The 12,603-nt window shown below is 35.6% G+C and overlaps 1 protein-coding gene across 1 annotated transcript in view; it reads right to left on the reverse strand.

The window, feature by feature from the left end:
* The window catches only part of SLC35F1 (solute carrier family 35 member F1), a 224,554-nt gene that overhangs the window by 42,616 nt on the left and 169,335 nt on the right, over positions 1–12,603 (reverse strand). Inside the window, 1 exon segment of the mRNA XM_039355479.1 lies at positions 8,695–8,822. Within this exon segment, the coding sequence (XP_039211413.1) occupies positions 8,695–8,822 (128 nt within the window).

A 12,603-nucleotide genomic window follows, 5' to 3' on the forward strand; every position in this document is an offset into this window, starting at 1 on the left:
TCCCAACCTCTTATCTCAATGGAGGAAAGGCAGTATAGGGCTCCCACTAAAAAGCTTTTGCTTATCAACCTTCAAGAGTTATGATCCGCTTTATAAATTCAAAGAATCCTAAACTTTGACCAGAAGGAATTGTGGATCTAATTTCTGATGCTCTTTCCATTGTGGATTTATCTATGAAACCAATAGTTAATTAGTTCCTTCATACTGTCTTCTGTGGAACAAAGTTTCTTCTAAACAGACAAGGATAAGAATTGGTGGGTGAGGGTTGCACTTTCTTTGTTCTTTTTTGAGAAGGATGAGGCTATCAGGAAGGACAGGATAATGTAGGTGGGAACATTTCACAAATATGTGAATAAACCTAAGAATGCCTTTACACACATATAAAGCTTACTCTACCCTATCATTTTTTACGTGTATCCCACATTCAGAGCAATAGAAACAATGGTTAATTATCCTTATCAGGCAGACATCTGGAACACTCTAAGCCAAACTGTTTTAGAAAAACAGGATTTTAACTGCATCATGGGTTGAAGGATTGCTGACTTCACAGACATCAAAAGATTTCAGGCAATATGAATCAGAAAGATTAAAAAAACACAATGACATAATAATTGTCAACTGATATAGTTCTTAGCTGTTGTCATATAATCTGTGTCTGCATAACCAATTATCTTCCTCTCCCTTTCTTCACTGTACAGCAATTTATTTATTTAGCATATGGAATATCATACATGGACTAACAATATATGTTAACATTAGTAAAACACAATAAAATATAACTATTAAAAAGATTTATGTTAAAATACCAATGTCTAGTTCATCTAATCATTGAAATGCAGCAATGTTTATATTAAAAAAAATCAGATACTGGATTCAGTTCACATGGAAACAAACAACAAAAAAAACCCAGTAATTTAAATCCTACATCAATTTACCAGTTCTATGCATCTGATGAAGTGATCTGTGGATCACAAAAGCTTCTGTCTTTAATAAAACATGTTAGATGAAGAAAGTACTAACAAACTCCTCCTGATTTTTTTTTCCAATCAAAGAAGCAGAATTATTCTTTCAAAAGTCTATTTAGTTTTTATATTAATTCTGTTAATACTGTATGCAAAATGAAAGGCACAACAAAGAAAAATGGACAAAAGACAAAATATATATAATACAATAGTGTATCCTGAAGAGATAAGGGTAAAGTAGATAAATGGTTTGGTCATGTGTTATCTTAAGAGTTATATTATTTTTTAAATGATTTCTTCCTAATCTATGACTCTTACTATAAAGTGTGTGTGTGCATGCATATATGCATACATACAGACAAATACAGATTCAAAATCCTTGAATTTTCTTTTATAAGCATATTAGTTTGATTAGTCTTTCTCTCCACTCACAATACCTGTTACATGACACAATGAATAGTCTACATGAAATCCATAGACGTTTTTAAGATCCAATTTAACAGACACAATGGCTTTAAAGAGTTGAACATGTAGTCCAAAGTTGTCTAACATTCTTTCTCAAATGATTTTGTTTAGATATTTTTATTCTAAAATTTCCCATGACTAATATGCAGTAATACAATCAGAATTTTATTTGTACTCAAAAAGCATTCCAAACTACTATTAAGTTTGCAGTGTGTTTATTGAACAAATGATTCTTTAAAAGTTCCATTTGTTTTATAAAAACCTTGTCCTTGAATAAAATGTATTTAAGTGCAATATTGAAAAGATTGAATAATAATTGATAAGATTATTGGAGGACAGCTGGATCTTACAGTAGACCCCCATCTGTTCAACTGATCAAGGACTAATAAATTAAGTTGGCATGTAAAGTTGAAAAAAAGTATAATCTTGTTAAGGATTTAAAAATAATCATTTGGCCCTTAATTAAATCCCAACATATAATCTTGTAGTACTTTACATGCATGAGAATTAAATTTAGCTGGAACAGTAATATGCTGTAACTAAGGAATCAAATATAATTAAAATGTTCAGCTATAATTTACCTGTCTGCATCTAAATTTAAAAAAATATCTAAATCACCTATTAAAAACTTCTGGATGGTACTTCCCAAGAGGTTGGTCTCTGAAGTTCTGATGATTTTGTCTGAAAAAGTAAAGCTCAAAATGTGTTTTGAAAGAGTTTCCAAAAATAAAAGGGATATTTGGTATGTTAGAAATAAAAGGAAAGCCCAAGAGAGTGTAGGTCGATTGTAAGGAGAAAAATGATGAAATGGTAAAAAGGGATGTTGACAGGTAGAACTTCTTAATTCCTATTTTCTGTCTCTCTCTGAGAAGGCAAAGGGACTCCCAAATGCTCACAATTAAGCCACTGGAGGAAAGAAGGAAATGCAGCTTAGAAAGACAAGAAGAGAACAGGAGAGAACCTGGATAATTTAAATGAATCCAAGTCTCCAGCGCCATGTAGGTTAATGAAAGAATTAGAAACCAGGAATACCTTTTCTCCCTCCCCCCCTCAATTCGTTTGTTTTGCTGCCAAATTAAAGTTATGGAATAGTTTATCCTTGTGAGCCATTTAGGAAAGCAAATCTAGAAACATGATTATCTTTGTATTCCATTCCAACGAGCCTGCTTGCTAACATAAATACGAGATATGATCCAGTGCTCTAGATATTAAAAATCTCATAACGTAATTGAATTGAACTGAAATAGGTTTTGGAACAAAATTGAAAAAGAAAGCTTTTATTCTAGTTGCAGTGGGAGAAAAATCAAATGCATACATTTTCCTCATAAAGTCTGCTATGAACTCTTCTTGCTCAATTGTAAGGGATATTTAAAAGCCGTGACTTCTCCAAAACCTACAGACAGGTTATTTACTTCACGAGAATCAATCTCTCAGGTTTTTAACAATGCCATTTTATGATCTAAAGGGAAAAAAAAGGTGGAGGAATCTGTGTTTTATCTACAGAGTAGCTATAATTTTATCTGTGTGAATTCAGTCAGTCTATAAAATTGCAAATCATGGGAAATCATTCTCAGAGTATAAGCAACTGTACATAACTTTATACAGGTAGTCCTCGACTTACAACAGTTCATCTGGTGACCAAAGTTACAACATGATTGAAAAAAAATGACTTATGACCATTGTTCACACTTATGACTGTTGCAGCATCTCCACAGTCACGTGATCAAAATGCAGATGCTTGGGAACTGATTCATATTTATGATGGTTACAGTGTTCCGAGGGGGTCACGTGATGACCTTCTGTGACCTTCTGACAAGCAAAGTCAATGGGGAAGCCTGATTCACTTAACAACTGTGTTACTAATTTAACAACTTCAGTAATTCGTTTAACAACTGTGGCAAGAAAAGTCGTAAAATGGGGCAAAACTCATTTAACAAATGTTTCACTTAACAACAGAAATGCTGGGCTCAATTGTGGTGGTAGGTCGAGGACTACCTGTATGCTATTTTCTTTGCTACTTCTTGGTATGAATCATAAAATAAATTCAGACTTGCCTCCTCTTCAGTTTTCACTCAAGGCAGTAGTGATCCTTGTTTTCTCTATGTTCTCAAACCTGAACCCATAATTTCTCACTACAGAGTAGTAATTTAAACAATGAAAAACAAATAGATTTTTCTACTTGCCAATTAAATAATAAAGCAGTCAAAAGATGGGGAGATATCCCATTACAGAACATTAGGTTTATAAATTCACCATGTTTCTATCTCTCATCTTCTTATTTTATTTCAAAACCACAATATCTGAACCTTTACTTATATCTCTACTTTTTCTGAGAACATGGAACTTTAAAATAGAGATATAATATAGATGAAGGCACTCAGTAAATTTTCCATTGTGAATATCTGAAGACAGAGATGCAGATTTCTCCTTGAACTAAGAAAGAACTAAGAAACTAAACTAAAAAAGTAATTCATGAACTAAAAGGAAATATGGGTTAGTGACCATAGGTACAGTCAACAGAGAATTATAATCAACCTCTGTCAAGCCTGTAACTGCTGGGTTTGTGAAATTTGAAACTGGCAAAAATGTAAAAAAAATTAATTGCATTTAATCATTTCATTTCCTCCCATTGTTAACATTTATTCTCTTCAAGCTTGAGGTAGTCCATTTAAGATTTAGGCTGGGATTCAGGACAGAGAGATTAGAAATACTTATATTCTGCCTTTTTTCTTAGGACTTCAAGATAGATTAAATAAAAATTAATGGCATTTTTTAAAAAACTTAAATGATTAAAACCGTTTTTTATTATCAAACTTTATGTTGCCCATCTCACCAAGGCGACTTTCCAATATAAGCATTCAATATTGAAATACTAAAATGTTAAAACAGTAACAGAACGTACTAAAATAGTTTACAAAACTAATAACCCAAAGACATATTTTCAAAAGCAAGTCAAAATCTCATAATAAATGTCTTTTTAAAGAGAAATGTTTTATCCAATTTAATTGAGTAACAGTGAAGTAAGAACATTCTTAATTCCAATTAACTCTGGGGCAATGGGATATACTGTAAAGTGTACCTATGGAGGTTATTTCACCAGCAAACTGATTAGGAATTGATTGATTGACTGATTATTTAGAACAGAACAGAACAGAATAGAATAACAGAGTTGGAAGGTCTTCTAATCCAACCCCCTGCTCAGGCAGGAAACCCTATACCGCTTCAGACAAATGGTTGTCCAATCTCTTCTTAAAAACTTCCCGTGTTGGAGCATTCACAACTTCTAAAGGAAAGTTTTCCCACTGATTAATTGTTTTCTGTCAGGAAATTTGTCCTTAATTCTAGGTTGCTTCTTTCCTTGATTAGTTTCTATCCGTTACTTCTTGTCCTGCCTTCAGGTGCTTTGGAGAATAGCTTGGCTCCCTCTTTTTTATGGCAACCCCTGAGATATTGGAACACTGCTATAATGTCACCCCTAGTCCTTCTTTTCATTAAACTAGACATACCCAATTCCAGCCTTTAGTCCCTTGATCATCTTTGTTGCTCTTCTCTGCACTCTTTCTAAAGTCTCAACATCTTTTTTTATAATATTTAGCTATATTCTAAGTAATTCTGGACTTTAAAAGGCATAGTCATGAAATCCAGTTGTTAGAAAAGATCCCGTTTAATATCTTAAGGAAAAGCTTTATTATTAAGAACCAGTCGAGGATATTTGATCCTGGATGGACCAGAAACAATAATTGTTGTGACTTGTGTTAGAACAGAACCCACTGTGAACTTTCTGCGAGGGAAATACAAGAAATAGATTTTTACAGAGGGTTTAGAAGTTTAATTTAGCTATTAACTATGTTTTAATATATTAGATAGATGTTAGGCTAAATGGGTTGGGTAAATAGTATTGTAGAAATGTATAAATTGTGTACCTACTTTGCAAGGGGGGGAGGAGTTATTATCTTTAAAATACATTTATTAGTATTCAACTGGGAGGGCAATTTATGTATATGTCTATTTTGATTTGTTTATGCACTTTTTTGGTGTAGTCTTGTTTAGCTTTGCTTTGTTTTTGTATTTTTTCTTTTTTTGAAGTATGTATTTTAATGTTTTGAATAAAATAAAAAAATGATTTAAAAAAAAATCATAGTCATGTTAAATCTTACTTATAAATAGGAAGCAGAATAGCCATTTGAAGAACAGGCCCAAAACAGCATTATTTATTACAGGCTGGACCACACTAGTTTCAACATAGTCTTCAAAGATTGTCCAACGTAAACTACATTGTCATAATCCAATGTGATATTACTAAGGTATTTGTTATATGGACTTTTGAGGATCATTTCCAATAAATATAGATGGGACTGCATTATGAGCAGGGCAACTAATTCTTAGCAAGCATCCAAGATTAATGCCAGGTTTCAGAAGATATCGAGATTACAAGCTTATGTTTTCAAGGTGAATAATGTACCATTGCACACAACTTAAATGCCTATTATAGCCTTACTAAGGTTGCTTATTTCTTGACTGGATTAAAATTCAGTTTATTATGACCCAATTAATTCAACATCCCAGCAATGATTTAGTTAACCTCCCTTGAATGGAACGGAAAGGAAAGATGTAGTTGAATATTATTTCATATTGATTACACTATATCTTCAAACGTCAAATGATCTCCACTACATATAAATATTAAATATCATGAAAAAGAAATGTAATTCTGAAGAACACCATCATCTAAACCCTAAATTAAGGAAAGTCTTTCCGCACCACTTTCCAAAAGCAATTATCCCAGAAAAATTAAGTCCCCATGCCCCTTCAATTTCATCTCCATAATTTTATTAAAGACACCATGGTTAAGAGCTATTAATTAGGTCCAGCAGAGTCAATAGCGACTTGCTTTCTCTATTGAATTCTTGGATTAGTTCATTTATCGAGGCAGCCAAAATCATTAAAGTTTCTCAACCAGGTCTAAAGCCAGACTGAAATATATCTAGATTATCTTTTCCTTTAAGGATAAAAACAACCTAATCTATTTAGAGTGGAGAAGTCGTCACACATACCAGCACCCAACTCAAATTAAAGTATTATAGATTACTCAGAAGTTCTATGAGGATCAAAAAACTAAAAAGGGGCATTTCCCCAAAAATAGTCTCATCATAGAATCCACCTCACATGAAGGAACTACCTCCTGGACAAAGGGAAAATGTATATGTAGTTGAGTTCTTTCTGCATGCTTGGGCTTGTATAAACTGAAACACCACCACAATATTGCTCTGTTTACAACAACTAACTGAAAATAGCAGAACCACAAAACAACTTCAGATTTTATGACATATCCTTAAGAAGGCTTAGAGCTATTTCAAATTAAAAACAAAAAAAGCACATGGAATTTCATCTATTTCAGCAATTATTGGCCTTGGCAATCAAACTGGTTTGGATGACTGGATCAAATGAAAGAAATGCCCAGCCACCAGAATGCTACAGCATGCGTGAAAGTTTAAGAAGACAAAAGGAAAGAAATGTTTCTTGAAGACATTGCAACTTTAGCATATTTGTACAGTGCACGACTTTTGCATCATGAAGCAAATGCTTTAAGTAATAAAGGATATACAATAAATGATAAAGCTGATTATTCATTGTGCTGTTCCCCCACTGGGGCCTCGAGCCAATTGGCAGAGCTACACTTTTAGGCCCTTATGAAAGGATAAGGAGGGTAGGGGCCAACCTCACATTGGGGGCGGGGCAAGATGTTCCAGAGGGCCAGAGCAACAACAACAGAGAAGGCCCTTCTGGACCCCACCAGCTGGAATAATTGGACTGATGGGGCCCGCATGATACTTCCTCCGCCTGTGGAACAGGCCAATTTCAGTGAGGTGAGAGAGTTCCTCAAGTAATCTGGATCCATGCCATGAAGGGCTTTAAAGGTGATCACCAACACAATGAACTGCACCAAGAAGCAGACCAGCAACCAATGCAGCTTGTGGAGCAACGGTGTTACAGGGGCAGTTCTTGGGGACCCCCAAACTGCTCACAATGCCTTATTCTGCACCAGCTGTAGTTTCTAAATGATCTTCAGAAATAGAGCACATTACAATAGTCCAACTGTGAGATGACCAGGGACTGAATGATTGAAAATAATTGTGAAAAAAACAGGACCTTGACTGCTTGGCACCATAACCCAATGCTACAATGCAAAGGGAAGAAAATGGCTGAAGGATGATGTGTCTTGAGGAAAATCTGTCACACAAAGCCTTCCCTTTGGATATGCCACCCAAGCAGTTCTATCAGAAGGGACCTGTGAGTTTAAGCCCTTTAGAGAAAATTGGCAATTTTAGCATTGGAAGGCTTTATTACAGTATCTTATTTTGTGTTTCTGACTTGCAGGATACTTATCCATCTGTTTCCTTGCCGTATAATTTAGCTGCCATGAGTACAAAGTTTTTGATTTTTTGAAGAATAATATCTACTAACTATATGATTTTAGATTCCAGTTATTGACTCCTAGTTCTACATGAAATCGGATATGGGGGATGAGATAATAACCTTCTTTTCACATTTCTTAACATGTTTTTAATCCTTTTATGGAAGGCTGAATAGAATTATTACTGCTTTTTAACTTATTTGAAGCTCTAGCTTCATCTTAGCCGGTATAATAAACAAAGTTAAGAAGGGCTTTATGTACCCATAGCTCCATATATGTGATTACCATATACCAGTGATGGCAAAGCTTTTAGAGTCCGAGTGCCCAAACTGCAACCCAAAACCCACTTATGCATCATTGAGTGCCGGCTGGGTGTGGCCCATTGGCTGGGTATGGCCCATTGGGTGGGCGTGGCTGCGGTGGTAATGGCAGACTGGGTGGGGTTAAACAGTTCAATCAATCAGTTCCAACTTTGCAAGATCTTTTTTTCCCTTGAGGTTGAAATTGATTGATTGAACCTTTTTTTTTTTTTTTTTGCACACGGTGGCAGAGGCCTAAAGTGAAAAGGTTTTATAAAACCCAGCTGAAGGCCTAGGACTGGGGCGACGGCATGCGTGCCCACAGAGAGGCCTCTGAGTGCCGCCTCTGGCACCCATGCCATAGGTTCGCCACCACTGCCATATACCATGCCTGGCATAAATGTTAAGATCCATTCTCTCCTTTGAGCCAACATACAGAGGAAATAGGATGGCAATCTCAGGAAGGAAGGAAAGTATGGATCTCTTACTGTGAATCTAGTTTCCTTTGATTTTTTGATTAAATGAGAGAAAATAAACTAGTAGAAAATCTTACCTGTACACTAGTAAAAGTGGTATACTGATAAGCTTTAACTACCAGGTAATTTGCTTCTATATCTATTATTCCAAGGATCATGTACTTCCACCATCTTCGTTTTAAGATTGCCAATAAATTTTCTTCACCTGCATTGGAATGGGGGGGGGTAGATAAGAGAGAAAAAGGTTTAAAACATAAGATTTCTTATAGATGTACATGCATATATGCAATTTTACACAAGCATTGCCTTAAATGCATAGACTACCCTTATAACAAAATCACCAACTGATTTTTTTTTTTTTTTTGGCACTGCCCTATTACGACTTGGTTTGTTGGAAGCAAATGTATGATTCAAGGGCCATTTGATTATTTTTTTCCTTTCATTAACTAATATGACAAAATATATTTCAATTAGCAGTGTAAGGCTTTCATCCCGATTATATCCTGGCATTCTAAACTATGTTGAGATGCAGAAATTTTAAAAATCTGCCATCGTTAGGAAGAAAAGGAGAAATAACGGTGACTATACCATGGGTTATGCATGTCATCCTGACATAATTCTGTGGGTAATTTGAGAATTGATACTGGATGTGCCACTCAGTTTTTCTACATCCTCACATAGTTCCATTAAGCTTCATAGTCTAAATGAGAATGACCATAACATGCTTTTTCTTTGCATAGTGATATACAGTGGATTCAAAATATACAATCAGGTTATTGTATGTTCTGAGAATACAAAGGATAATCCTAGGCTTGGTTGCCCTTCAATAAATCAGTCTACCTTCAATACAGCTTATGTCTAGAATCTTGCTGTGAATTTTGCTCCCAGAAAACTATCTGGCTGTCTTGTTAACTCACATGATGGATAATTAAAGGATGCATTTTCATGAGGGAGCAGCTTCCTAAAAATAAAGTAGCCTCTTAAAAGTAATGTAGTAATTTCAAAATCTATGCTCGAGAGTTATTATGACAAGTATTCTAATACATAGTTGCTATATACACACACCTCTAGGGCAAATCTAATACTACTGATTCTACACATCCATGAACATCAACTGGCAGTCAAAAGGCATGGTGAAAATTCTTTAATTTCACAACGTATAGACAGATTTAACTATAGTTTCAATTGGGAAAAGGTGAAAATCCTAGACCAGGCCAAATCCAAAAATGCAAGGGAATTTCTAGAAGCCTTGCACTCTGAGACACATAGACATTAACAACATCTACAGACTATGCAAAAGAGACAATCAACCAGCCCCAAAAGGAAGAAGACTCCAGCATCTCTCCACTAGTAATCAGCACTCAGATCAGCATAAATTAACTCCAAAGTTACCTTCAGACTAACAGTCAAGTAAGCAATATCCCAATCAAGAAATTGTCAAAGAGCCATTAGAAAGCAGCCCAACCAAAGAATCCCTAAGACCACCCCAACCCACACAGACACCAGAATATAAACAGACCCCAAACAGCACTCCTTACTAGCACTGATGATGCTACATAGTTAGGATAATGAAACGTCTGCAAGAAAACAAGCAAGCTCAGAGAGCACCAAGGATCTCTCACTACTGATTCTTCAGTGCATCATGACCTACAAAGGGGTACCAGGATGCAGATAGAATCCAGGATTTATTCGACATCCCCTCTCTTATTAATTTATCTGAGGTCCTTTACTTCTGCTGTATTTCCCAGCTATGAATACCTAAAGATTGAACTCTACCTTGGGAAGATGCGACTAGTTAGGTGCTAGGCTCTGTCTATAATAGATTTTGTGTGAATAATTCTCCTGTTATAAAACCTCTTTAACAATTACTGCTCAGAGCAAATTCTCAGATTTGTTCGTGTACATACCCAGGATATTCTGATATCCAATTCAGACATGCCTGAAATCTGACCCAACAGATTCAATGCCTTCTTCTCTTTTTTTGTAGGATGAACTTTTTAGAGCAGATCAACATGCAATTTTATTAACCTCATGAAAATGTATTAGTAGTTTGAATCAATCCAGGTTGACCCGAAGCTCCGTTTTCAATGGGCAGGATCCAAATTAATAGTCAGTGAAATTCCAAAGCATTGGAAAAAAGGGATGGGATGATATTTTTATCCATTTCCCCCTTCCTTATGGAGCACATATGATCTGCCAGAGAGACGATCCCTTGATTTTCCAGTACAGTGGCTATAGAGTTACAATAAAAATAGAGAAAAGCACCTTTTTATTTGTTTTTTTCAACAGCTAATAAAGGAAACTTTTTATTACAAAAGAGAGAATATTGATTTGAGTGTATTGTATGCAAATTGGCAGAATATGCTGGCATGATTTATACTGTACACAACTTCTAGTTTTAATTACTGCATGTGGGATAGTGCCAACAGAATGCCCAAATAGATTTAATTACTCTATACAGTAGCCTGTAAGAAAAAAAGCACAGCTTTAGTTAGAACATATTAACCACAAACTAATGGGGAACATTATTAAAAATGTATTCCTCTGTAGGGCAAATAAAACACTTAGAATTGGTTATAAGCATGGAATTTTATGGAAAGTAGAAAGTCCCAAAAATTCAGATAACTTTGAAATAGGAAATACCATCCCCCAAAAGGAAGTGAGGTTCACATTTCTTGTAGTATCAATCTTCTAGTTCTTTTTTTTTTTACTTTTGAAGTTCCAAATAATAAGACAGAGAGGGAAAATAAAAAAAACCACATAAATTTTCTGCACAACCACCATACTGACATTTCCTAAAGGAAAAAGCAGATTAATGTTAAAAATACAATTCAAGGAAGCAAAAAATGATTAATCCACTAATATTTACGGACAAGTAGGGAATACTTCTGGGATCTGTACTATCTTAAATGATCTTTGCCAAAATTCTGAATTCTATTATTGGTTAGGTCCAAAGCCCAAAGTGGCTAGCCTATGGGTGTGATGCTTATTTCTGGTTAGCAAGTCCTAAGGAGGGACATTTGCACCCAGACATTCTCTATCATTTCAAAATGGACTGAACTAGAAGTGTGTGCTGCTAAATTATTAAGGGGGATGGGTGGGAGACTTTCCAGCCATAGTCAGTGAAGAGGAGGCTGAGATCTTGGTGGGGCTGAAAAAGAGACAACCTTTTTATCTTGCTTTTTTTTCCCCCCCCTGTGGTTCCTCTGAAATTAAGTTAGTCAAGAGAGACAAGACTGATTAATGCTGTCACGTAGCAATGCTGAAGCCTGACCTCTCTTGGTCTTTCTCAATCACCCTCCCACTCAGCATTCCTTATGCAGCTTAGAGGCACCCTTTGGAGCAGATGTCATAATTCCTTCAAGTCGGTAGATGCCAGCAAGCTGCCATGAATGCATAGGTCATTGGCCCTCCCTCTGCATCGTTTTGCCATCATCCATATTCACATCATTTTAATTTTATCAAACTTATTTTAAAAAAAAAAGGACCCAAGGAGCTCTAATGCTTCTCCCTCTCAATTTATCAACAGGTTCCTGGAAACGCTTCACGTTTGGACTCAAATTGGGGAAGTCAATTCCCCTTCCTTATTAAAAGCCATCATAATGGGGCACAGGCTAAAATTGTGACAATAACAGAATAGGAAAATGCATTGGTTGTGGAATACATCAAAGTCTTAGGATACAGCAGGGAGAAATTTGCCTCTCTGTGATGGAGTTTGAGGGAAAGCAGAAAGGTCTAAAATTGATCTCTGTGGGGGCAGCTATACGTTGAAGAACTGAGCAGAAGATTTGGACTGCTGGAGTGAGAAAGCTCCTATGTGGGGAGATGGTCTGGGAGGCATAAATGCTTTGCTATGTACACTGTAAATAACTGGTAGGGGGTGTAGGAAGCTACAGAATGAACAATTAATGTTGAAGAAGTTTGCAATGATTATAATCAATCATCTCAAAACTATTGTGACATAAAGTAGCAATTCTTTCAAAAAG

Source organism: Crotalus tigris, unplaced genomic scaffold (assembly GCF_016545835.1).
Source record: "Crotalus tigris isolate CLP2741 ecotype Arizona unplaced genomic scaffold, ASM1654583v1 scf7180000018691.1937549, whole genome shotgun sequence".
NCBI classification, from domain to species: domain Eukaryota; kingdom Metazoa; phylum Chordata; class Lepidosauria; order Squamata; family Viperidae; genus Crotalus; species Crotalus tigris.